This window comes from Pseudorasbora parva, chromosome 6 (genome assembly GCF_024679245.1).
Source record: "Pseudorasbora parva isolate DD20220531a chromosome 6, ASM2467924v1, whole genome shotgun sequence".
Classification (NCBI taxonomy): domain Eukaryota; kingdom Metazoa; phylum Chordata; class Actinopteri; order Cypriniformes; family Gobionidae; genus Pseudorasbora; species Pseudorasbora parva.
Window position 1 is genome coordinate 39,828,756 of NC_090177.1, and position 27,914 is coordinate 39,856,669.

Here is a 27,914-nt window from a genome sequence, read left to right on the forward strand (position 1 = left end):
AATCATGGGAGAGGTGTGTGTGTGACGTCAAATGGTCCAACGGCTTGATTTGAGACAGGAGAAAACATATAAGGAGGTTTAAAAAACCACTTGATGGATTTTTATCATTATAGGATGGTTGTGTACAGGCACTGCCACACACATTTCCATACAATCAACTTGTAAAAGTGTATGTACATTATATGACCCCTTTAAAAGTCACTTCTAACTTGTATGTCATGTATTGAAACATTTAAATACACATTTGTGATTTAATACATTTAAAGTAACTTTAAATGTAATATCAATATGGTTACTATTTTAATAAAGTACTTAACATGGGCTTTTGTTAGTCAGAAGTGTACTTCTTTTTCACAAGGGTGAAGAAACTACGCTAGCATAGTTTGGCAAATCCATTAATCAAAGTCCTAAAAATGTGAACATTTTTGAATTGTTGTAGTTGTATATGGCAGCTGTTAATCCCATATGTTGTAATTTTATGGCATGCATGAATTAATTAACATTTGTATGAAAAACAAGTGTTATGGTCCAAAAACAATAAGGGTGAAATGCCTTTTTTTTCAACAGTGTGGAGGACACATTAAAAACAGACAAAAAGACAAGGATGTTTAGACTCCATGTTTAGACCAGGAAAATAAATACACTTTTGTTTCTTTTGTTGAAAAACTATTTACACAGTAGAAAGCACAAGTATCATATAAAAGTGTGTACATGTGAGCATGTATATGTGTGCATACAAATGTTGGCTGCTTGGGTCTTTTCTGGTAATATCCTCTTTTTTTGAGCCATATTTTAAACATTAATTGTTACATGTAAGACAATTTTGCACATCGTCCATGGTAAAAGTAATCCTGGAATTGGCCTGAGATCTTCATATGGTTTTTAGGACCTTGTGAGTGCTCCTTTTTATAAGGAAATGAAGAGCAGTCAGATGTGTGACTGTGTGTATTGTCTATACTGTGTGTGTGTGTGTGTGTGATTGGACTCTAGTGGCAGCCACACGCTCTGACCACCATGTTGCGGTATTTCTTCAGGATGACATTGGAGCTGTCGTCAAAATACAGGACGGAGATGGCGTGGAGTTGTGTGGGGGCGCAACATGGTTTTGGAACCGTTTCGGGGTTGATGAAGTGAACCTGAGAGGGGAAAAAAGCAAAGGTTTAAGAAAGCTCAAGAAACATTCATGATTATTATCATATAGTTGTGCTGCTTCATATTTGTCGGGATATTTTGAGAATAGAACAGTGTTTATTTGAATCATAAATCTTTTGTTATTGCTACTTTTGATCAATTTAACGCATCCTTGATGAATATATGCAAAGTATTAATTTCTTTTTTTTTTTAAAGAAGCAGCATTATAAACATTTATGTCTGGTATTTATCATTGGCAGCTGTAGTATAAAGAACATTTTGTACCTAGGTTAGATGTCTAGATGGTGGCAGGCTTACCAATGTCTGTACGATGGCGTGGTTTGTGGCATTCATGTAGGAATTGAGAGGAAAGGCGCATTCTCCCATACAGTAATAAGCAGCGTAACCCTCAGGAGCTATAATCCAATCCTGAAAGATGGACAGAGAACAGATCTGTTAACGCAACATCTACCTTCAATCATAAAGCCTGAGCACGACCTTTACCAACCATATGCTCATCACTTTAATGATGCATCGCTTCGTCTGTGATCAAAATAACGTGTAGGTTGAGGTATGTGTAAAATGTTATGGCTCAAAAGGGATTTTTTGGGGGGGGTATAAACCCACATGGCACAGTCTGGGTCTCTGAGTCTTCGCCAGCTGCTCTGAGCGAGTGTTTATGTGCTGAGATCCAGTAGGAGAGACAGATATGCTACAGGTGGCAAGACTATCGGTGTGTAAACAGAAACGAGGCTCTCCTATCTCTGCTTGACTGCTGTAGCTCGTGCTCTTGAGCCTAATGGAGCGAACGGCCTGAGCTACACAGACTCATAAAATGGTTTGAGCCATAAACACAGTAAGAGATAAAGTGGAATGTCGAGTGAGAAGAAGGAACAGAGCTGTGAGAGAAAACCTGCAAAAAAATAAATAAATAAAAAATCAGGCCAACCCTGATTAGGCTGTTTTTTGGAAAATTATAGCTAGTTGTAAGCTGGTGGTCTATCAGCCCTAACCATCTGTGCGTTTCCCAAAAGCAACTGTGGTCAACATAGTTCAACGAGTCTGTGTTTTTCCAAAACCATAGTTCAAGAACATTCGCATCTGATTAAACAGCATCGCAAACTTGTGTGGTTGCAGCGACAGCTCTCGGGCTGTGGTTAGAAGCAGAGTTTCTTGTTTGCATGCCATTTGGTTTTAAAGGTAGCCTAGAAATCTAGACGCACCCTAGCGGCAGCAAATTTAATTTGCCCGCAAGTGTGGTCTAGCAACTCTCAATTCCTATCTGAGCTGTATTCCTCAGAATCTGGACGACCCAATCACATCGTGTAGGCTATAGAGTGGGCGGGCGGGGCCATAATGACAACGGCCGAGTTGCATTTGCGTGCTTCTAGTAACACAGTCTTCTAGTCAACACAGAAACTGGCGAACGGCGGCGGTCTTTCGAATCAGCTCTGCCCCCGCCTCCGGTAGACTTGGAGTCAAGCTTTCCTCTGAGAAAAGAACAAAGAGCGGCACTGAAGTCATTCTTAAAAAGGGAAGATGTGTTCGGAGTTTAGCCGACCGGATACGGCGAATGTTTAATCAGTCAGTGAGCTCCGCTTCACCTTCGTTGCTCTGGTTGGTGTAGCGCTATCCCATCGCGTGCAGAGGGAGTTTGAAAGACAACCGTTTATCCCGCCCCTCGGATTGAGCCCTGTCTATGGTGAGTTTCCAGACCAAACATCTTGATGTGGGTCTGGCTTGTCAGGCTATCTTAAAGGGCAACTCCGGTGAAAAATGAACCTAAGGGTAATTAACAGATGGTTACCGCGTGGATCGTTCTCTGGGATGCGTTTTCATTAAAATCGAATGTAAAGAGTTTTATACACAGTACATTACGTGTTGCCAGACAGCAGCCATCTTGGAAAACAGTCCCGACGAGTCGAGCCACGAACGCTGTGCTAAGTGAGCTGGTCGATAGGAATTGCGTTTGTGAAATCTAATTACATGGAAATGCATGAGTTATATCTGTTTATTATATATGGTTGACTAACTACAAGGGAGGAAGGCGTCCCATATGAGATTCCAAGTCACAGTTCATCACTTAGCACAGCGTTCGTGGCCCGACTCGTCGAGACTTTTTTCCAAGATGGCTGCTGTCTGTAAACACGTAATGGACTGTCTTTATAAAGTATCTTCTTATTAAACTGTTTGTACATTTACAAAGTTCTCAATGCTTGGGTTTGCATGTAGGGACCCTCATTATGCTGCCGTGTTAGTGTGAGGCTATTTTGAGCCTTGTTAGTGGTATTAAAGGTGCACTATGTAGTATTTTTGAAGTAAAATATCCAAAAACCAGTAGGCCAGTGTTATATATTTTGTTCAGTTGAGTACCTACAATATCCCAAATGTTTCCAACTATTTGTAAATTGTGAGAAAATTGCTATTTTAACCAAGGGCCAGGACGTGTCAGGATAGCGTTTGAGGGAGTCGCCTGTCAATCGCGTCATATCTGCGCTACCCTCGGCTTTATTCTCAACGTCATAACATCATTTTAAACACACTTAAATGTATGTAATATGATAAACAGAGCTGCGTTACCTCATACTCATGACTGGAAAAATGGAGATAGTGCAGGCGACTGTGTCCCGTCATAATAAATGTCCCGTTACTCGTGAGCCGTGTGTTTGTATATCAATCGCTCCAGCGGCCGTGCTCAGCTCCTCAACACTCGGTCCTGCTCTGCTTCACTACAGTAACGTTAATAACCGCATCCATGAACGTGATTTCTGCCCGAGTCCTATTTTCCACCGGCTGTGAGGTGAAGACCACATGTCCCAAGATACTGCGCTCAAACTTGGCGTCATCAAACTACGCATTTGTTTAGAATAATCGCCCTTTAGTGGACGAAAAGTTGCATTGTGCACCTTTAACTAGAGATTTAATTTTATTTATCATATGCCCCATACACAAGCGTTATAAGCTAATCTGTTTTTAGAGATTAAACTCTTTACATTAGATTTTAATGAAAACGCATCCCAGAGAACGATCCACTCAGTAACCATCTGTTAATTACCCCTAGGGTCATTTCTCACCGGAGTTGCCCTCTAACAAATCGTTATCTTGAGCAAAATAAGCAAGCTGACATTTACTACATTATTTTTTCCTTTTTCTTTTTATACATACATACATATATATGTATATATATATATATATATATATATATATATATATATATATATATATATATATATATATATATATATATATATATAATACATCCTGGTGTGTTCCCCAGGTAAGCGACGCACACACACCCGGCCACCCACGTCATTTAGAAGAAAACGTGATTCCTCAGACCAGGCCTCCTTCTTCCATTGCTCTGTGGTCCAGTTCTGATGCTCACGTGCCACTGTTGGTGCTTTCGGCGGGGTCAGGGGTCAGCACGGGCACCCTGACTGATCTATCCCGCCCCATACGCAACAAACTGCGATGCTCTGTGTATTCTGACACCTTTCTATCAGAACCAGCATTAACTTCTAGAGCAGTTTGAGCTCCAGTAGCTCGTCTGTTTGATCGGACCACACGGGCCAGCCTTCGCTCCCCACGTGCATCAATGAGCCTTGGTGGAGCTACCATGGAGCTACCATGACCCTGTGGCCGGTTCTCCACTGTTCCTCTTGGAGCACTTTTGATAGAGACTGACCACTGCAGACCGGGAACAGCCCACAAGAGCTGCAGTTTTGGAGATGCTCTGACCCAGTCGTCTAGCCGTCACAATTTGGCCCTTGTCAAACTCACTTAAATCCTTACGCTTGCCCATTTTTCCTGCTTCTAACACATCAACTTTGAGGACAAAATGTTCACTTGATGCCTAATATATCCCACCCACTAACAGGTGACGAAGAGATAATCAGTGTTATTCACTTCACCTTCACCTGATATTTTTTATATATTTTTTTCCACACATCATGTAAGGGGCTCTGTTAGATTCACAAATGCTTGAAAGTTTAGTGTCAGTAAGTGTTTTATTAGGGGTTCAAGCACGAAGTGCTGAACACCTATTGTATTTGTACTGATTTTTTTAGGGGTTCAAGCACGAAGTGCTGAAACCCTATTGTAATTGTACTGATTTTTATTAGGGGTTCAAGCACGAAGTGCTGAAACCCTATTGTAATTGTATTGATTTTTATTATTATTATTATTATTATTATTATTAGGGGTTCAAGCATGAAATGCTGAAACCCTATTGTAATTGTACTGATTTTTATTATTATTATTATTCTGCCGTAAAACTCATCGTGCAGACCAAACCGTAAATGCTAGAGACTTCAAACTTTGTCAATAGGTAGTCCAAAAATCGAGGAGAGGTTATCAAATTATGAGCCAGATTGGCCAATAGGTGGCGCTACAGCAACCAAAAACGCGAAATGGCTCATAACTCCTAAACCGTTGCTTCTAAGGGTCAAGTGTCTTATATCATTGGAAAGCTGAGACCATGACGAACAAAACGTATATCTCCGATTTCATTTCCGGTATGCAAATTTTTCCGCCATTTTGAATTTTGTCAAAAACCTACTTTTGCAAACTAGTCCCTGGTTTTTTGACATATCGGAACCAAACCAGTGCCAAAATGTTCTCTCTAGTCTGAATATCAATAATTATCAAAAAAAGTAGAAATTTTGACTCATGAACGAAAAGGGGCGTGGAAATGTACATTTAAGGCGGAGCCTATTTTATTAAAGAGGCTATAACTCCAGCAAGAAATGAGATATCTTCACCAAACTTGGTACACATGTTTATGGTCTCAGTCTTTGGTCACGATAAAAAAATTGCGACGATTGGCCACTTGGTGGCGCTATAACATGGAAAAAACACAAAAAGGGCTATAACCACGCGACCGCTAGTCCGATTGACTTGAAAATTGGTAAACAGTGTCTTGGCCCAAGGTACCATGTCTGTCTATGAGAACATTGGCGTATCTCAAAAAACATGGCCGCCATCGGCCAATGAAATTTGAGCACCTATTAGACAGGGTTAACGGAGGTCGATCAGAACGAAACTCAGTGGGCATGTTTAACTCATGTTCCTAGAGGTCTGTAAGAATTTTGAAAGAATTTGGCCACTAGTTGGCACTAACGAGTTTTATGGCTCTGCAATCATGTGGTGTTGCACACATCGGCAAAATATGCATATCATATGATAGATCTCCTCATGTTGAACAACTTTGCCTCTAGAACTATTGCTGTCAATAAAATCGTTAAATAAATATTTTCAATTATGTTAAAAACCTACTTTTGCGAACTAGTCCCTGGTTTTTTGCCCAATCAGAACCAAACCAGTCTAGGACAATTCTCTGGACTCTCTATATCAATAATTATCAAAAAAAGTTGATTTTTTTGCATTTGGATGGCTATAACAGGGCCATTTAGAAAAGAGGCGTGGCAAAATACACTCAAAAGTCTATAAATCCTAAGGGAAAACTCAAAACTTCACGAAAATTGTTGGGTATATGTGGCATAACACGTTGAAGACACATGCAAAGTTTTATGGGGATCGGAGTATAGGGGGCGCTATAAGTGTTAAAAAGCTTTGAAAACCATGTATTCCCTATAGTGAATCTCTGTAATCAGGTGGGGTTAAAACCGCCACATAATATGCATATGTTATGATAGATCTTCTCATACTGAACAACTTTGCCTCTATAACCAATACTGTCAATCAAATCTTTATTTAAATATTCACAATTATGTTAAAAACCTCGTTTTGCAAACTAGTCCTAGGTTTTTTGCCTGATCGGAACCAAACCACATCAGTATGATTCTCTGCACTCTCCTGATCAATTCATATTTAGACTTTATAAAATCACTATTATAATATTTAAAATCACATTTTGTCAGTTTATCACTTCATTTCACCTGATATCTCTCAAATTCATTCAGTGCTTAAAAGCCTTTCATGCAAAAGGTGTCAAATGCTTAAAGACCTTAAATGGCTTGAACCCCGCTAAATGCTGCTCGCAGCTTTAATTAGGGGTTCAAGCATGAAATGCTGAAACCCTATTGTAATTGTACTGATTTTTATTAGGGGTTCAAGCACGAAGTGCTGAAACCCTATTGTAATTGTACTGATTTTTATTATTAGGGGTTCAAGCACGAAGTGCTGAACACCTATTGTATTTGTGCTGATTTTTAGGGGTTCAAGCACGAAGTGCTGAACACCTATTGTATTTGTACTGATTTTTATTATTATTATTATTATTATTATTATTATTATTATTCAGCCGAAAAACTCATCGTGCAGACCAAACTGTAAGGGCTAGAGACTTGAAACTTGGCCAATAGGTAGTACAAAAATCGAGGAGAGGTTATCAAATTATGAGCCAGATTGGCCTATAGGTGGCGCTATAGCAATCAATTGCGCAAATGGGCTCATAACTCCTAAACCGTTTGGTCCACACTCAAGTGTCTTATATCATTGGAAAGCTGAGACCTTGGCGAACAAAACGTATATCTCCGATTTCATTTCCGTCATGAAAATTTTTCCGCCATTTTGAATTTTGTCGAAAACCTACTTTTGCGAACTAGTCCCTGAGTTTTTGACCGATCGGAACCAAACCAGTGCCAAAATGTTGTCTGTAGTCTGAATATCAATAATCTTTGAAAAAAAGTTGAAATTTCGATTCACAAAAGATAAGGGGATCAAAATGGACGCTCAGGGCGGAGCCTATTTTACTAAAGAGGCTATAACTCCAGCAAGAAATGAGATATCTTCACCAAACTTGGTACACATGTGTATGGGCTCAATTTGAGGTCACGATAAAAAAATCGCGACGATTGGCCACTTGGTGGTGCTATAATGTGAAAAAATCATGAAAATGGCTATAACCACGCGATTGCTAGTCCGATTGACCTGAAAATTGGTATGCAGTGTCTTGGCCCAAGGCCCCATGTATGTCTATGAGAACATTGGCGTATCTAAAAAAACATGGCCGCCATCGGCCAATGAATTTGAGCATCTATTAGACAAGGTTATCGGAGGCCGATCGGAACGAAACTCAGTGGGCATGTTTGACTCATGGTCCTAGAGGTCTGTAAGAATTTTGAAAGAAATCGGCCACTAGTTGGTGCTAACGAGTTTTATGGCTCTGTAATCGCGTGGTGTTGCACATATCCACAAAATATGCATATCATATGATAGATCTCCTCATGCTGAACAACTTTGCCTCTAGAACCATTGCTGTCAATCAAATCATTAATTCAATTTCCGTAATTATGTTGAAAACCTACTTTTGCGAACTAGTCCCTGGTTTTTTGCCCGATCGGAACCAAACCAGTCTAGGATAATTCTCTGGACTCTCTAGATCAATAATCTTTGAAAAAAAGTTGAACTTTTACATTTGGATGGCTATACCAGGGCCATTTTAAAAAGAGGCGTGGCAATATACACTCAAAAGCCTATAAATCCTAAGGTAAAACTCAAAACTTCACGAAAATTGTTGGGTATATGTGGCTTACCATGCTGATGAAGCATGCAAAGTTTTAAAGAGATCGGACTATAGGTGGCGCTATAACTGTTAAAAAGCTTTAAAAACCATGCATTTCCTATGGTAAATTGCCTATATTGGCTGTAAATTGACTTTTCCATCTATTATTTCAGTGTTTAAAATCTTGCTAAATAAAACTTAATGTCTTTAATGCCTATGTGCTTAAAAGGCCTTAAAGGCTTGAACCCCGTTAAATGCTGCTTGCAGCTTTAATTAGGGGTTCAAGCACGAAGTGCTGAAACCCTATTGTAATTGTACTGATTTTTATTAGGGGTTCAAGCACGAAGTGCTGAACACCTATTGTATTTGTGCTGATTTTTATTATTATTATTATTATTATTATTATTATTATTATTCTGCCGTAAAACTCATCGTGCAGACCAAACCGTAAGGGCTAGAGACTTGAAACTTTGTCAATAGGTAGTCCAAAAATCGAGGAAAGGTTATCAAATTATGAGCCAGATTGGCCAATAGGTGGCGCTATAGCAATCAATTGCGCAAAAGGGCTCATAACTCCTAAACCGTTTGGTCCACACTCAAGTGTCTTATATCATTGGAAAGCTGAGACCTTGGCGAACAAAACGTATATCTCCGATTTCATTTCCGTCATGAAAATTTTTCCGCCATTTTGAATTTTGTCAAAAACCTACTTTTGCGAACTAGTCCCTGGTTTTTTGACATATCGGAACCAAACCAGTGCCAAAATGTTCTGTCTAGTCTGAATATCAATAATTATCAAAAAAAAGTTGAAATTTTGACTCATGAACGAAAAGGGGCGTGGAAATGTACATTTAAGGCGGAGCCTATTTTACTAAAGAGGCTATAACTCCAGCAAGAAATTAGATATCTTCACCAAACTTGGTACACATGTGTATGGGCTCAGTCTTTGGTCACGACAAAAAAATCGCGACGATTGGCCACTTGGTGGCGCTATAACATGGAAAAAACACAAAAAGGGCTATAACCACGCGACCGCTAGTCCGATTGACTTGAAAATTGGTAAGCAGTGTCTTGGCCCAAGGCCCCATGTCTGTCTATGAGAACATTGGCGTATCTCAAAAAACATGGCCGCCATCGGCCAATGAAATTTGAGCACTTATTAGACAGGGTTAACGGAGGTCGATTGGAACGAAACTCAGTAGGCATGTTTGACTCATGGTCCTAGAGGTCTGTAAGAATTTTGAAAGAAATCGGCCACTAGTTGGCGCTAACGAGTTTTATGGCTCTGCAATCACGTGGTGTTGCACACATCGGCAAAATATGCATATCATATGATAGATCTCCTCATGTTGAACAACTTTGCCTCTAGAACTATTTCTGTCAATCAAATCGTTAAATAAATATTTGCAATAATGTTAAAAACCTACTTTTGCGAACTAGTCCCTGGTTTTTTGCCCAATCAGAACCAAACCAGTCTAGGACAATTCTCTGGACTCTCTAGATCAATAATTATCAAAAAAAAGTTGATTTCTTGCATTTGGATGGCTATAACAGGGCCATTTAGAAAAGAGGCGTGGCAAAATACACTCAAAAGCCTATAAATCCTAAGGGGAAACTCAAAACTTCACGAAAATTGTTGGGTATATGTGGCATAACATGTTGAAGACACATGCAAAGTTTTATGGAGATCGGAGTATAGGGGGCGCTATAAGTGTTAAAAAGCTTTGAAAACCATGTATTCCCTATGGTGAATTGCCTGTAAATTGTATTTTCCATCTCTGTAATCAGGTGGGGTTAAAACAGCCACATAATATGCATATATTATGATAGATCTTCTCATACTGAACAACTTTGCCTCTATAACCAATACTGTCAATCAAATCTTTATTTAAATATTCACAATTATGTTAAAAACCTCGTTTTGCAAACTAGTCCTAGGTTTTTTGCCTGATCGGAACCAAACCACAGCAGTATGATTCTCTGCACTCTCCTGATCAATTCATATTTAGACTATATAAAGTCACTATTATAATATTTAAAATCACATTTTGTCAGTTTATCACTTCATTTCACTTGATATCTCTCAAATTCATTCAGTGCTTAAAAGCCTTTCATGCAAAAGGTGTCAAATGCTTAAAGACCTTAAATGGCTTGAACCCCGCTAAATGCTGCTCGCAGCTTTAATTATTATTATTATTATTATTATTATTATTATTATTCTGCCGTAAAACTCATCGTGCAGACCAAACCGTAAATGCTAGAGACTTCAAACTTTGTCAATAGGTAGTCCAAAAATCGAGGAGAGGTTATCAAATTATGAGCAAGATTGGCCAATAGGTGGCGCTACAGCAACCAAAAACGCGAAATGGCTCATAACTCCTAAACCGTTGCTCCAAAGGGTCAAGTGTCTTATATCATTGGAAAGCTGAGACCATGACGAACAAAACGTATATCTCCGATTTCATTTCCGGTATGCAAATTTTTCCGCCATTTTGAATTTTGTCAAAAACCTACTTTTGCGAACTAGTCCCTGGTTTTTTGACATATCAGAACCAAACCAGTGCCAAAATGTTCTCTCTAGTCTGAATATCAATAATTATCAAAAAAAAGTTGAAATTTTGACTCATGAACGAAAAGGGGCGTGGAAATGTACATTTAAGGCGGAGCCTATTTTACTAAAGAGGCTATAACTCCAGCAAGAAATGAGATATCTTCACCAAACTTGGTACACATGTTTATGGGCTCAGTCTTTGGTCACAATAAAAAAACCGCGACGATTGGCCACTTGGTGGCGCTATAACATGGAAAAAACACAAAAAGGGCTATAACCACGCGACCGCTAGTCCGATTGACTGGAAAATTGGTATGCAGTGTCTTGGCCCAAGGCCCCATGTCAGTCTATGAGAACATTGGCGTATCTCAAAAAACATGGCCGCCATCGGCCAATGAAATTTGAGCACCTATTAGACAGGGTTAACGGAGGTCGATCGGAACGAAACTCAGTGGGCATGTTTAACTCATGGTCCTAGAGGTCTGTAAGAATTTTGAAAGAAATCGGCCACTAGTTGGCACTAACGAGTTTTATGGCTCTGCAATCACGTGGTGTTGCACACATTGGCAAAATATGCATATCATATGATAGATCTCCTCATGTTGAACAACTTTGCCTCTAGAACTATTGCTGTCAATCAAATCGTTAAATAAATATTTGCAATTATGTTAAAAACCTACTTTCGCGAACTTGTCCCTGGTTTTTTGCCCAATCAGAACCAAACCAGTCTAGGACAATTCTCTGGACTCTCTAGATCAATAATTATCAAAAAAAAGTTGATTTTTTGCATTTGGATGGCTATAACAGGGCCATTTAGAAAAGAGGCGTGGCAAAATACACTCAAAAGCCTATAAATCCTAAGGGGAAACTCAAAACTTCACGAAAATTGTTGGGTATATGTGGCATAACATGTTGAAGACACATGCAAAGTTTTATGGAGATCGGAGTATAGGGGGCGCTATAAGTGTTAAAAAGCTTTGAAAACCATGTATTCCCTATGGTGAATCTCTGTAATCAGGTGGCGTTAAAACAGCCACATAATATACATATATTATGATAGATCTTCTCATACTGAACAACTTTGCCTCTATAACCAATACTGTCAATCAAATCTTTATTTAAATATTCACAATTATGTTAAAAACCTCGTTTTGCAAACTAGTCCTAGGTTTTTTGCCTGATCGGAACCAAACCACAGCAGTATGATTCTCTGCACTCTCCTGATCAATTCATATTTAGACTTTATAAAGTCACTATTATAATATTTAAAATCACATTTTGTCAGTTTATCACTTCATTTCACCTGATATCTCTCAAATTCATTCAGTGCTTAAAAGCCTTTCATGCAAAAGGTGTCAAATGCTTAAAGACCTTAAATGGCTTGAACCCCGCTAAATGCTGCTCGCAGCTTTAATTATTATTATTATTATTATTCTCCGCTAAAACGCATCGTGCAGACCAAACCGTAAGAGCTGGAAATTTGAAACTTTGTCAGATGGTAGTACTCATGTTGGGGAGACCCTGAGAAGCTATGACCCCAATTGGCCCATAGGTGGCGCTATAGCAATCAATTGCGAGAAAAGGCTCATAACTCCTAAACCGTTTGGTCCACACTCAAGTGTCATATATCATTGGAAAGCAGAGTCCTTGGCGAACAAAATGTATATCTCAGATTTTATTTCCAGTATGCAAATTTTTCCGCCATTTTGAATTTTATTGAAAACCTACTTTTGCAAACTAGTCCCTGGTTTTTTGACCGATCGGAACCAAACCAGTGTCAAAATGTTCTCTGGTCTCTGTTTATCAATAGTTATCAAAAAAAAGTTGAAATTTCGATTCATTTATGCTAATTGGCTTCGAAATGGACGTTCAGGGCGGAGCCTATTTTACTAAAAAGGCTATAACTCAAGAAGGAAATGAGATATCGTCACCAAACTTGGTACACATGTATATCGGCTCAATTTGAGGTCACGATAAAAAAATCGCGATGATTGGCCACTTGGTGGCGCTATAATGCGAAAAAAACATGAAAAGGGCTGTAACCACGCGACCGCTAGTCCGATTGACCTGAAAATTGGTATGCAGTGTCTTGGTCCAAGGCCCCATGTACGTCTATGAGGACATTGGCGTATCTCAAAAAACATGGCCGCCATCGGCCAATGAAATTTGAGCACCTATTAGATGGGGTTAACAGAGGCCGATCGGAACGAAACTTGATGGGCATGTTTGACTCATGGTCCTAGAGGTCTGTAAGAATTTTGAAAGAAATCGGCCACTAGTTGGCGCTAACGAGTTTTATGGCTCTGAATTCACGTGTTTTTTCACGCATCCACAAAATATGCATATCATATGATAGATCTCCTCATTCTGAACAAATTTGCCTCTAGAACCATTGCTGTCAATCAAATCATTAATTAAATATTCACAATTATGTTAAAAACCTACTTTTGCAAACTAGTCCCTGGTTTTTTGACCGATCGGAACCAAACCAGTGTCAAAATGTTCTCTGGTCTCTGTTTATCAATAGTTATCGAAAAAAAGTTGAAATTTCAATTCATTTTTGCTAATTGGCTTCAAAATGGACGTTCAGGGCGGAGCCTATTTTACTAAAAAGGCTATAACTCAAGAAGGAAATGAGATATCGTCACCAAACTTGGTACACATGTATATCGGCTCAATTTGAGGTCACGATAAAAATATTGCGACGATTGGCCACTTGGTGGCGCTATAATGTGAAAAAAAACATGAAAAGGGCTATAACCACGCGATCGCTAGTTCAATTAACCTGAAAATTGGTATGCAGACATTGGCGTATCTCAAAAAACATGGCCGCCATCGGCCAATGAAATTTGAGCACCTATTAGACAAGGTTAACAGAGGCCGATCGGAACGAAACTTGGTGGGCATGTTTGACTCATGGTCCTAGAGGTCTGTAAGATTTTTGAAAGAAATCGGCCACTAGTTGGCGCTAACTCAAAAGGGAAGCTCAAAAATTCACGAAAATTGTTGGGTATATGTAGCATGACATGCTGATGAAGCATGAAAAGTTTTAAAGAGATCGGACTATAGGTGGCGCTATAACTGTTAAAAAGCTATAAAAACCATGCATTTTTTATGGTAATATGCCTATATTGGCTGTTTAAAATGTTTAAAATCTTGCTAAATAAAACTTAATGTCTTTAATGCCTATGTGCTTAAAAGGCCTTAAACGCTTGAACCCCGCTAAATGCTGCTTGCAGCTTTAATTATTATTATTATTCTGCCGTAAAACTCATCGTGCAGACCAAACCGTAAATGCTAGAGACTTCAAACTTTGTCAATAGGTAGTCCAAAAATCGAGGAGAGGTTATCAAATTATGAGCCAGATTGGCCAATAGGTGGCGCTACAGCAACCAAAAACGCGAAATGGCTCATAACTCCTAAAACGTTGCTCCTAAGGGTCAAGTGTCTTATATCATTGGAAAGCTGAGACCATGACGAACAAAACGTATATCTCCGATTTCATTTCCGGTATGCAAATTTTTCCGCCATTTTGAATTTTGTCAAAAACCTACTTTTGCGAACTAGTCCCTGGTTTTTTGACATATCAGAACCAAACCAGTGCCAAAATGTTCTCTCTAGTCTGAATATCAATAATTATCAAAAAAAAGGTGAAATTTTGACTCATGAACGAAAAGGGGCGTGGAAATGTACATTTAAGGCGGAGCCTATTTTACTAAAGAGGCTATAACTCCAGCAAGAAATGAGATATCATCACCAAACTTGGTACAAATGTTTATGGGCTCAATCTTTGGTCACGATAAAAAAATCGCGACGATTGGCCACTTGGTGGCGCTATAACATGGAAAAAACACAAAAAAGGCTATAACCACGCGACCGCTAGTCCGATTGACTTGAAAATTGGTATGTGGTGTCTTGGCCCAAGGTACCATGTCTGTCTATGAGAACATTGGCGTATCTCCAAAAACATGGCCGCCATCGGCCAATGAAATTTGAGCACCTATTAGACAGGGTTAACGGAGTTCGATCGGAACAAAACTCAGTAGGCATGTTTGACTCATGGTCCTAGAGGTCTGTAAGAATTTTGAAAGAATTCGGCCACTAGTTGGCGCTAACGAGTTTTATGGCTCTGCAATCACGTGGTGTTGCACACATCGGCAAAATATGCATATCATATGATAGATCTCCTCATGATGAACAACTTTGCCTCTAGAACCATTGCTGTCAATAAAATCATTAATTAAATTTTCGTAATTATGTTAAAAACCTACTTTTGCGAACTAGTCCCTGGTTTTTTACCCAATTGGAACCAAACCAGTCTAGGACAATACTATAGACACTCTAGGTCAATAATTATTGAAAAAAAGTTGAACTTTTGCATTTGGATGGCTATAACAGGGCCATTTAGAAAAGAGGCGTGGCAAAATACACTCAAAAGCCTATAAATCCTAAGGTAAAACTCAAAACTTCACGGAAATTATTGGGTATATGTGGCATAACATGTTGAAGACACATACAAAGTTTTATGGAGATCGGAGTATAGGGGGTGCTATAAGTGTTAAAAAGCTTTGAAAACCATGCATTCCCTATGGTGAATTGCCTGTATTGGCTGTAAATGGTATTTTCCATCCCGTTAATCAGGTGGGGTTAAAACAGCCACATAATATGCATATATTATGATAGATCTTCTCATACTGAACAACTTTGCCTCTATAACCAATACTGTCAATCAAATCTTTATTTAAATCTTCACAATTAGGTTAAAAACCTCGTTTTGCAAACTAGTCTGCCTGATCGAAACCAAACCACAGCAGTATGATTCTCTGGACTCTCCTGATCAATAGTTATCAAAAACATGTTGACCTTTACACTTTGGGTAGCTATAACAGGATCATTTAGAGAATAGGTGTGGTAAAACATGCTCAAAAGCATATTAATACTGAACGAAAACTCAAAACTTCACAAAAATAGGTGGGGTGTGTGTGTGTGTGTGTGTGTGTGTGTGTGTGTGTCTCTGTCTGTCTGTTTGTCATTCGAGCAAACAGCACTTCCAACATGCTACACATGCTAGCAGTGATTAGCTAAGTGTTAAATCAGGCAAAGAACATAGTAAGAACTCTATAAACATTATAGTGACCATCTGTGACAGCTAACAACTGCCTAGCAACACCATAACAACCATCAAGAACAACCTAGCAACCACCTAGCAACATGTTTATCATGTTAGCAAAGTAAAATAGTAATTTCGTCATACAATTTATTAATATTGTTCTATAATTCATATTTAGACTTTATAAAGTCACTACTATAATATTTATAATCATATTTTGTCAGTTAATCATTTCATTTCACCTAAAATATCTCTCAAATTCATTCAGTGCTTAAAAACCTTTCATGCAAAAGGTGTCAAATGCTTAAAAACCTTAAATGGCTTGAACCCCGCTAAATGCTGCTCGCAGCTTTAATTAGGGGTTCAAGCATGAAATGCTGAAACCCTATTGTAATTGTACTGATTTTTATTAGGGGTTCAAGCACGAAGTGCTGAACACCTATTGTATTTGTGCTGATTTTTATTATTATTATTATTATTATTATTATTATTATTATTCTGCCGTAAAACTCATCGTGCAGACCAAACCGTAAATGCTAGAGACTTCAAACTTTGTCAATAGGTAGTCCAAAAATCGAGGAGAGGTTATCAAATTATGAGCCAGATTGGCCAATAGGTGGCGCTACAGCAACCAAAAACGCGAAATGGCTCATAACTCCTAAACCGTTCGTCCTAAGGGTCAAGTGTCTTATATCATTGGAAAGCTGAGACCATGACGAACAAAACGTATATCTCCGATTTCATTTCCGGTATGCAAATTTTTCCGCCATTTTGAATTTTGTCAAAAACCTACTTTTGCGAACTAGTCCCTGGTTTTTTGACATATCGGAACCAAACCAGTGCCAAAATGTTCTCTCTAGTCTGAATATCAATAATTATCAAAAAAAGTTGAAATTTTGACTCATGAACGAAAAGGGGCGTGGAAATGTACATTTAAGGCGGAGCCTATTTTACTAAAGAGGCTATAACTCCAGCAAGAAATGAGATATCTTCACCAAACTTGGTAGACATGTTTATGGGCTCAGTCTTTGGTCACGATAAAAAAATCGCGACGATTGGCCACTTGGTGGCGCTATAACATGGAAAAAACACAAAAAGGGCTATAACCACGCAACCGCTAGTCCGATTGACTGGAAAATTGGTATGCAATGTCTTGGCCCAAGGTACCATGTCTGTCTATGAGAACATTGGCGTATCTCAAAAAACATGGCCGCCATCGGCCAATGAAATTTGAGCACCTATTAGACAGGGTTAACGGAAGTCAATCGGAACGAAACTCAGTGGGCATGTTTAACTCATGGTCTTAGAGGTCTGTAAGAATTTTGAAAGAAATCGGCCACTAGTTGGCGCTAACGAGTTTTATGGCTCTGCAATAACGTGGCGTTGCATACATCGGCAAAATATGCATATCATATGATATATCTCCTCATGATGAACAACTTTGCCTCTGGAACCATTGCTGTCAATCAAATCGTTAAATAAATATTTGCAATTATGTTAAAAACCTACTTTTGCGAACTAGTCCCTGTTTTTTTGCCCAATCAGAACCAAACCAGTCTAGAACAATTCTCTGGACTCTCTAGATCAATAATTATCAAAAAAAAGTTGATTTTTTGCATTTGGATGGCTATAACAGAGCCATTTAGAAAAGAGGCGTGGCAAAATACACTCAAAAGCCTATAAATCCTAAGGGGAAACTCAAAACTTCACGAAAATTGTTGGGTATATGTGGCATAACATGTTGAAGACACATGCAAAGTTTTATGGAGATCGGAGTATAGGGGGCGCTATAAGTGTTAAAAAGCTTTGAAAACCATGTATTCCCTATGGTGAATCTCTGTAATCAGGTGGGGTTAAAACAGCCACATAATATGCATATATTATGATAGATCTTCTCATACTGAACAACTTTGCCTCCATAACCAATACTGTCAATCAAATCTTTATTTAAATATTCAGAATTATGTTAAAAACCTCGTTTTGCAAACTAGTCCTAGGTTTTTTGCCTGATCGGAACCAAACCACAGCAGTATGATTCTCTGCACTCTCCTGATCAATTCATATTTAGACTTTATAAAGTCACTATTATAATATTTAAAATCACATTTTGTCAGTTTATCACTTCATTTCACCTGATATCTCTCAAATTCATTCAGTGCTTAAAAGCCTTTCATGCAAAAGGTGCCAAATGCTTAAAGACCTTAAATGGCTTGAACCCCGCTAAATGCTGCTCGCAGCTTTAATTATTATTATTATTCTGCCGTAAAACTCATCGTGCAGACCAAACCGTAAATGCTAGAGACTTCAAACTTTGTCAATAGGTAGTCCAAAAATCGAGGAGAGGTTATCAAATTATGAGCCAGATTGGCCAATAGGTGGCGCTACAGCAACCAAAAACGCGAAATGGCTCATAACTCCTAAACCGTTGCTTCTAAGGGTCAAGTGTCTTATATCATTGGAAAGCTGAGACCATGACGAACAAAACGTATATCTCCGATTTCATTTCCGGTATGCAAATTTTTCCGCCATTTTGAATTTTGTCAAAAACCTACTTTTGCGAACTAGTCCCTGGTTTTTTGACATATCGGAACCAAACCAGTGCCAAAATGTTCTCTCTAGTCTGAATATCAATAATTATCAAAAAAAAAGTAGAAATTTTGACTCATGAACGAAAAGGGGCGTGGAAATGTACATTTAAGGCGGAGCCTATTTTATTAAAGAGGCTATAACTCAAGCAAGAAATGAGATATCTTCACCAAACTTGGTACACATGTTTATGGGCTCAGTCTTTGGTCAAGATAAAAAAATCGCGACGATTGGCCACTTGGTGGCGCTATAACATGGAAAAAAAACAAAAAGGGCTATAACCACGCGACCGCTAGTCCGATTGACTTGAAAATTGGTAAACAGTGTCTTGGCCCAAGGTACCATGTCTGTCTATGAGAACATTGGCGTATCTCAAAAAACATGGCCGCCATCGGCCAATGAAATTTGAGCACCTATTAGACAGGGTTAACGGAGGTCCATCGGAACGAAACTCAGTGGGCATGTTTAACTCATGGTCCTAGAGGTCTGTAAGAATTTTGAAAGAAATCGGCCACTAGTTGGCGCTAACGAGTTTTATGGCTCTGCAATCACGTGGTGTTGCACACATCGGCAAAATATGCATATCATATGATAGATCTCCTCATGTTGAACAACTTTGCCTCTGGAACCATTGCTGTCAATAAAATCGTTAAATAAATATTTTCAATTATGTTAAAAACCTACTTTTGCGAACTAGTCCCTGGTTTTTTGCCCAATCAGAACCAAACCAGTCTAGGACAATTCTCTGGACTCTCTAGATCAATAATTATCAAAAAAAAGTTGATTTTTTTGCATTTGGATGGCTATAACAGGGCCATTTAGAAAAGAGGCGTGGCAAAATACACTCAAAAGCCTATAAATCCTAAGGGGAAACTCAAAACTTCACGAAAATTGTTGGGTATATGTGGCATAACATGTTGAAGACACATGCAAAGTTTTATGGAGATCGGAGTATAGGGGGCGCTATAAGTGTTAAAAAGCTTGGGAAACCATGTATTCCCTATGGTGAATTGCCTGTATTGGCTGTAAATGGTTTTCCATCTTGTTAATCAGGTGGCGTTAAAACAGCCACATAATATGCATATATTATGATAGATCTTCTCATACTGAACAACTTTGCCTCTATAACCAATACTGTCAATCAAATCTTTATTTAAATATTCACAATTATGTGAAAAAACTCGTTTTGCAAACTAGTCCTTGTTTTTTTTGCCTGATCGGAACCAAACCACAGCAGTATGATTCTCTGGACTCTCCTGATCAATAGTTATCAAAAACATGTTGAACTTTACACTTTGGGTAGCTATAACAGGATCATTTGGAGAATAGATGTGGTAAAATATGCTCAAAAGCATATTAATACTGAAAGAAAACTCAAAACTTCACAAAAATAGGTTGTGTGTGTGTGTGTGTGTGTGTGTGTGTGTGTGTGTGTGTGTGTGTGTGTGTGTGTGTGTGTGTGTGTGTGTGTGTGTCTCTGTCTGTCTGTCTGTCTGTCTGTCTGTCTGTCTGTCTGTCATGCTAGCTAACAGCACTTCCAACATGCTACACATGCTAGCAGTGATTAGCTAAGTGTTAATCAGGCAAAGAACATAGTAAGAACTCTATAAACATTATAGTGACCATCTGTGACAGCTAACAACTGCCTAGCAACACCATAACAACCATCAAGAACAACCTAGCAACCACCTAGCAACATGTTTATCATGTTAGCAAAGTAAAATAGTAATTTTGTCATACTATTGATTAATATTGTTCTATAATTCATATTTAGACTTTTTAAAGTCACTACTATAATATTTAAAATCACATTTTGTCATTTTATCACTTCATTTCACCTGATATCTCTCAAATTCATTCAGTGCTTAAAAACCTTCCATGCAAAAGGTGTCAAATGCTTAAAAACCTTAAATGGCTTGAACCCCGCTAAATGCTGCTCGCAGCTTTAATTATTATTATTATTATTATTCTTCTGCCGTAAAAGCGATCGTCCAGACCAAACCGTAAATGCTAGAGACTTCAAACTTTGTCAACAGGTAGTCCAAAAATCGAGGAGAGGTTATCAAATTATGAGCCGGATTGGCCCATAGGTGGCGCTATAGCAACCAAAAGCGCGAAAGGGCTCATAACTCCTAAACCGTTTGGTCCACACTCAAGTGTCTTATATCATTGGAAAGCTGAGACCATGACGAACAAAACGTATATCTCCGATTTCATTTCCGTCATGAAAATTTTTCCGCCATTTTGAATTTTGTCGAAAATCTACTTTTGCGAACTAGTCCCTGGTTTTTTGACCAATCGGAACCAAACCAGTGCAGAAATGTTCCCTGGAGACTGAATATCAATATTCATTGAAAAAAAGTTGAAATTTCGATTCATGTTTGCTAAAGGGCGTCAAAATGGATGTTCAGGGCGGAGCCTATTTTACTAATAAGGCTATAACTCAAGAAGGAAATGAGATATCGTCACCAAACTTGGTACACATATTTATGGGCTCAGTCCTTGGTCACGATAAAAAGATTGCGACGATTGGCCACATGGTGGCGCTATAACATGAAAAAAACATAAAAAGGGGTATAACCACCTGACTGTTAGTCTTATTGACTTGAAAATGGGAAAGCAGTGTCTTGGTCCAAGGCCCCATGTACGTCTATGAGAACATCGGCGTATCTCAAAAAACATGGCCGCTATCGGCCAATGAAATTTGAGCACCTATAAGACAAGGTTAACGGAGGCTGATCGGAACAAAACTTGATGGGCATGTTTGACTCATGGCCCTAGAGGTCTGTAAGAATTTTGAAAGAAATCGGCCACTAGTTGGCGCTAAAGATTTGTATGGCTCTGTAATCACGTGGTGTGGCACCCATCCACAAAATATGCATATCATGTGATAGATCTCCTCATACTGAACAACTTTGCCTCTAGAACCATTGCTGTCAGTCAAATCATTAATTCAATATTTGCAATTATGTTAAAAACTTACTTTTGCGAACTAGTCCCTGGTTTTTTGCCCAATCAGAACCAAACCAGTGCCAAAATGTTCTCTGTTGTCTGAAAATCAATATTCATTGAGAAAAAGTTGAAATTTCAATTTACGGTTGCTAAGGGGTGGAAAAAGAATGTTGTGGGAGGAGCCTATTTTACTAAAAAGGCTATAACTCAAGAAGGAAATGAGATATCTTCACCAAACTTGGAACACATGTGTATGGGCTCAATTATTGGTCTCGATAAAAAAATCGCGACGTTTGACCAGTTGGTGGCGCTATAATGTGAAAAAAACAACGACCGCTTGTCCGATTGACCTGAAAATTGATATGCAGTGTCTTGGCCCAAGTTACTATATAAGTCTATGAGGACATTGGTGTATCTCAAAAAACATGGCCGCCATCAGCCAATGAATTTTGAGCACCTATTAGATGGGGTTAACGGAGGTCGATTGGAACGAAACTCAGTGGACATGTTTGACTCATGGTCCTAGAGGTCTGTAAGAATTTTGAAAGAAATCGGCCACTAGTTGGCGCTAACCCAAAAGGGAAGCTCAAAAATTCACGAAAATTGTTGGGTATATGTGGCATGACATGCTGATGAAGCATGCAAAGTTTTAAAGAGATCGGACTATAGGTGGCGCTATAACTGTTAAAAAGCTTTAAAAACCATGCATTTCCTATGGTAAATTGCCTATATTGGCTGTGAATGGACTTTTCCATCTATTATTTCAGTGTTTAAAATCTTGCTAAATAAAACGTAATGTCTTTAATGCCTCAGTGCCTAAACGCCCTTAAATGCTTGAACCCCGCTCAAATGCTGCTTGCAGCTTTAATTATTATTATTATTATTCTCCGCTAAAACGCATCGTGCAGCCCAAACCGTAAAGCGTGGAACTTTGAAACTTTGTCAGATGGTAGTCCTCAATTTGGGGAGAACCTCAGAAAGTATGACCCCGATTGGCCAATAGGTGGCGCTACAGCAACCAAATGCGCAAAAAGGGTCATAACTCCTAAACCCTTTGGTCCACAATCAAGTGTCTTATATCATTGGAAAGCTGAGTCCTTGGCGAACAAAACGTATATCTCCGATTTCATTTCCGTCATGAAAATTTTTCCGCCATTTTGAATTTTGTCGAAAAACTACTTTTGCGAACTAGTCCCTGGATTTTTGACCGATCGAAACCAAACCAGTGGCAAAATGTTCTCTGTAGTCTGAATATCAATATTCATTGAGAAAAAGTTGAAATTTCGATTCACGGTTGCTAAGGGGTGGAAAAAGAATGTTGTGGGCGGAGCCTATTTTACTAAAAAGGCTATAACTCAAGAAGGAAATGAGATATCTTCACCAAACTTGGTAGACATGTGTATGGGCTCATTCTTTGGTCTCGATAAAAAAATCGGGACGATTGACCACTTGGTGGCGCTATAATGTTAAAAAAACATGAAAAGGGCTATAACCACGTGACCACTAGTCCGATTGACTTGAAAATTGGTAGGCAGTGTCTTGGTCCAAGGCACCATGTATGTCTATGAGGACATTGGTGTTTCTAAAAAAACATGGCCGCCATCGGCCAATGAAGTTTGAGCACCTATTAGATGGGGTTAACAGAGGTCGATCGGAACGAAACTCGGTGGGCATGTTTGACTCATGGTCCTAGAGGTCTGTAAGAATTTTGAAAGAAATCGGCCACTAGTTGGCGCTAACTCAAAAGGGAAGCTCAAAAATTCACGAAAATTGTTGGGCATATGTGGCATAACATGCTGATGAAGCATGCAAAGTTTTAAAGAGATTGGACTATAGGTGGCGCTATAACTGTTAAAACGCTATAAGAACCATGCATTTCCTATGTTAAATTGCCTATATTGACTGTAAATGGACTTTTCCATCTATTATTTTAGTGTTCAAAATCTTGCTAAATAAAACTTAATGTCTTTAATGCCTATGTACTTTAAAGGCCTTAAAGGCTTGAACCCCGCTAAATGCTGCTTGCAGCTTTAATTATTAGGGGTTCAAGCACGAAGTGCTGAACACCTATTGTATTTGTACTGATTTTTAGGGGTTCAAGCACGAAGTGCTGAACACCTATTGTATTTGTGCTGATTTTTATTATTAGGGGTTCAAGCATGAAATGCTGAAACCCTATTGTAATTGTACTGATTTTTATTATTATTATTATTCTGCCGTAAAACTCATCGTGCAGACCAAACCGTAAATGCTAGAGACTTCAAACTTTGTCAATAGGTAGTCCAAAAATCGAGGAGAGGTTATCAAATTATGAGCCAGATTGGCCAATAGGTGGCGCTACAGCAACCAAAAACGCGAAATGGCTCATAACTCCTAAACCGTTGCTTCTAAGGGTCAAGTGTCTTATATCATTGGAAAGCTGAGACCATGACGAACAAAACGTATATCTCCGATTTCATTTCCGGTATGCAAATTTTTCCGCCATTTTGAATTTTGTCAAAAACCTACTTTTGCGAACTAGTCCCTGGTTTTTTGACATATCAGAACCAAACCAGTGCCAAAATGTTCTCTCTAGTCTGAATATCAATAATTATCAAAAAAAAGTTGAAATTTTGACTCATGAAGGAAAAGGGGCGTGGAAATGTACAATTAAGGCGGAGCCTATTTTACTAAAGAGGCTATAACTACAGCAAGAAATGAGATATCTTCACCAAACTTGGTACACATGTGTATGGGCTCAGTCTTTGGTCACGATAAAAAAATCGCGACGATTGGCCACTTGGTGGCGCTATAACATGGAAAAAACACAAAAAGGGCTATAACCACGCGACCGCTAGTCCGATTGACTGGAAAATTGGTATGCAATGTCTTGGCCCAAGGTACCATGTCTGTCTATGAGAACATTGGCGTATCTCAAAAAACATGGCCGCCATCGGCCAATGAAATTTGAGCACCTATTAGACAGGGTTAACGGAGGTCAATCGGAACAAAACTCAGTGGGCATGTTTGACTCATGGTCCTAGAGGTCTGTAAGAATTTTGAAAGAAATCGGCCACTAGCTGGCGCTAACGAGTTTTATGGCTCTGCAATCACGTGGCGTTGCACACATCGGCAAAATATGCATATCATATGATAGATCTCCTCATGTTGAACAACTTTGCCTCTCTAACCATTGCTGTCAATCAAATCATTAAATAAATATTTGCAATTATGTGAAAAACCTACTTTTGCAAACTAGTCCCTGGTTTTTTGCCCAATCAGAACCAAACCAGTCTAGGACAATTCTCTGGACTCTCTAGATCAATAATTATCAAAAAAAAGTTGATTTTTTGCATTTGGATGGCTATAACATGGCCATTTAGAAAAGAGGCGTGGCAAAATACACTCAAAAGCCTATAAATCCTAAGGGGAAACTCAAAACTTCACGAAAATTATTGGGTATATGTGGCATAACATGTTGAAGACACATGCAAAGTTTTATGGAGATCGGAGTACAGGGGGCGCTATAAGTGTTAAAAAGCTTGGAAAACCATGTATTCCCTATGGTGAATTGCCTGTATTGGCTGTAAATGGTTTTCCATCTCGTTAATCAGGTGGCGTTTAAACAGCCACATAATATGCATTTATTATGATAGATCTTCTCATACTGAACAACTTTGCCTCTATAACCAATACTGTCAATCAAATCTTTATTTAAATATTCACAATTATGTTAAAAACCTCGTTTTGCAAACTAGTCCTAGGTTTTTTGCCTGATCGGAACCAAACCACAGCAGTATGTTTCTCTGGACTCTCCTGATCAATAGTGATCAAAAACATGTTGAACTTTACACTTTGGGGAGCTATAACAGGATCATTTAGAGAATAGGTGTGGTAAAACATGCTCAAAAGCATATTAATACTGAACGAAAACTCAAAACTTCACAAAAATAGGTGGTGTGTGTGTGTGTGTGTGTGTGTGTGTGTGTGTGTGTCTGTCTGTCTGTCGGTTTGTCATGCTAGCAAACAGCACTTCCAACATGCTACACATGCTAGCAGTGATTAGCTAAGTGTTAAATCAGGCAAAGAACATAGTAAGAACTCTATAAACATTATAGTAACCATCTGTGACAGCTAACAACTGCCTAACAACACCATAACAACCATCAAGAACCACCTAGCAACCACCTAGCAACATGTTTATCATGTTAGCAAAGTAAAATAGTAATTTTGTCATACAATTTATTAATATTGTTCTATAATTCATATTTAGACTTTATAAAGTCACTACTATAATATTTATAATCATATTTTGTCAGTTCATCACTTCATTTCACCTGATATCTCTCAAATTCATTCAGTGCTTAAAAACTTTTCATGCAAAAGGCGTCAAATGCTTAAAGACCTTAAATGGCTTGAACCCCGCTAAATGCTGCTCGCAGCTTTAATTAGGGGTTCAAGCATGAAATGCTGAAACCCTATTGTAATTGTACTGATTTTTATTAGGGGTTCAAGCACGAAGTGCTGAAACCCTATTGTAATTGTACTGATTTTTATTATTATTATTATTCTCCGCTAAAACGCATCGTGCAGCCCAAACCGTAAAGCGTGGAACTTTGAAACTTTGTCAGATGGTAGTCCTCAATTTGGGGAGAACCTCAGAAAGTATGACCCCGATTGGCCAATAGGTGGCGCTACAGCAACCAAATGCGCAAAAAGGGTCATAACTCCTAAACCCTTTGGTCCACAATCAAGTGTCTTATATCATTGGAAAGCTGAGTCCTTGGCGAACAAAACGTATATCTCCGATTTCATTTCCGTCATGAAAATTTTTCCGCCATTTTGAATTTTGTCGAAAAACTACTTTTGCGAACTAGTCCCTGGATTTTTGACCGATCGAAACCAAACCAGTGGCAAAATGTTCTCTGTAGTCTGAATATCAATATTCATTGAGAAAAAGTTGAAATTTCGATTCACGGTTGCTAAGGGGTGGAAAAAGAATGTTATGGGCGGAGCCTATTTTACTAAAAAGGCTATAACTCAAGAAGGAAATGAGATATCTTCACCAAACTTGGTAGACATGTGTATGGGCTCATTCTTTGGTCTCGATAAAAAAATCGCGACGATTGACCACTTGGTGGCGCTATAATGTTAAAAAAACATGAAAAGGGCTATAACCACGTGACCACTAGTCCGATTGACTTGAAAATTGGTATGCAGTGTCTTGGTCCAAGGCCCCATGTATGTCTATGAGGACATTGGTGTATCTAAAAAAACATGGCTGCCATCGGCCAATGAAATTTGAGCACCTATTAGATGGGGTTAACAGAGGTCGATCGGAACGAAACTCGGTGGGCATGTTTGACTCATGGTCCTAGAGGTCTGTAAGAATTTTGAAAGAAATCGGCCACTAGTTGGCGCTAACTCAAAAGGGAAGCTCAAAAATTCACGAAAATTGTTGGGCATATGTGGCATAACATGCTGATGAAGCATGCAAAGTTTTAAAGAGATTGGACTATAGGTGGCGCTATAACTGTTAAAACGCTATAAGAACCATGCATTTCCTATGTTAAATTGCCTATATTGACTGTAAATGGACTTTTCCATCTATTATTTTAGTGTTCAAAATCTTGCTAAATAAAACTTAATGTCTTTAATGCCTATGTACTTTAAAGGCCTTAAAGGCTTGAACCCCGCTAAATGCTGCTTGCAGCTTTAATTATTATTATTATTCTGCCGTAAAACTCATCGTGCAGACCAAACCGTAAATGCTAGAGACTTCAAACTTTGTCAATAGGTAGTCCAAAAATCGAGGAGAGGTTATCAAATTATGAGCCAGATTGGCCAATAGGTGGCGCTACAGCAACCAAAAACGCGAAATGGCTCATAACTCCTAAACCGTTGCTCCTAAGGGTCAAGTGTCTTATATCATTGGAAAGCTGAGACCATGACGAACAAAACGTATATCTCCGATTTCATTTCCGGTATGCAAATTTTTCCGCCATTTTGAATTTTGTCAAAAACCTACTTTTGCGAACTAGTCCCTGGTTTTTTGACATATCAGAACCAAACCAGTGCCAAAATGTTCTCTCTAGTCTGAATATCAATAATTATCAAAAAAAAGGTGAAATTTTGACTCA

The 27,914-nt window shown here is 38.7% G+C and overlaps 1 protein-coding gene across 1 annotated transcript in view; it reads right to left on the reverse strand.

The window, feature by feature from the left end:
- Window positions 1-27,914, reverse strand: part of bmp7b (bone morphogenetic protein 7b) — a 120,723-nt gene continuing 92,809 nt past the window's right edge. Inside the window, exons 6-7 of the mRNA XM_067446914.1 lie at window positions 1,450-1,560; window positions 1-1,136 (exon numbers count right to left, since the gene is read on the reverse strand). Coding sequence (XP_067303015.1) covers window positions 987-1,136; window positions 1,450-1,560 — 261 coding nt within the window. The 3' untranslated portion in view covers window positions 1-986. The remainder of the gene's footprint in view (window positions 1,137-1,449; window positions 1,561-27,914) is intronic.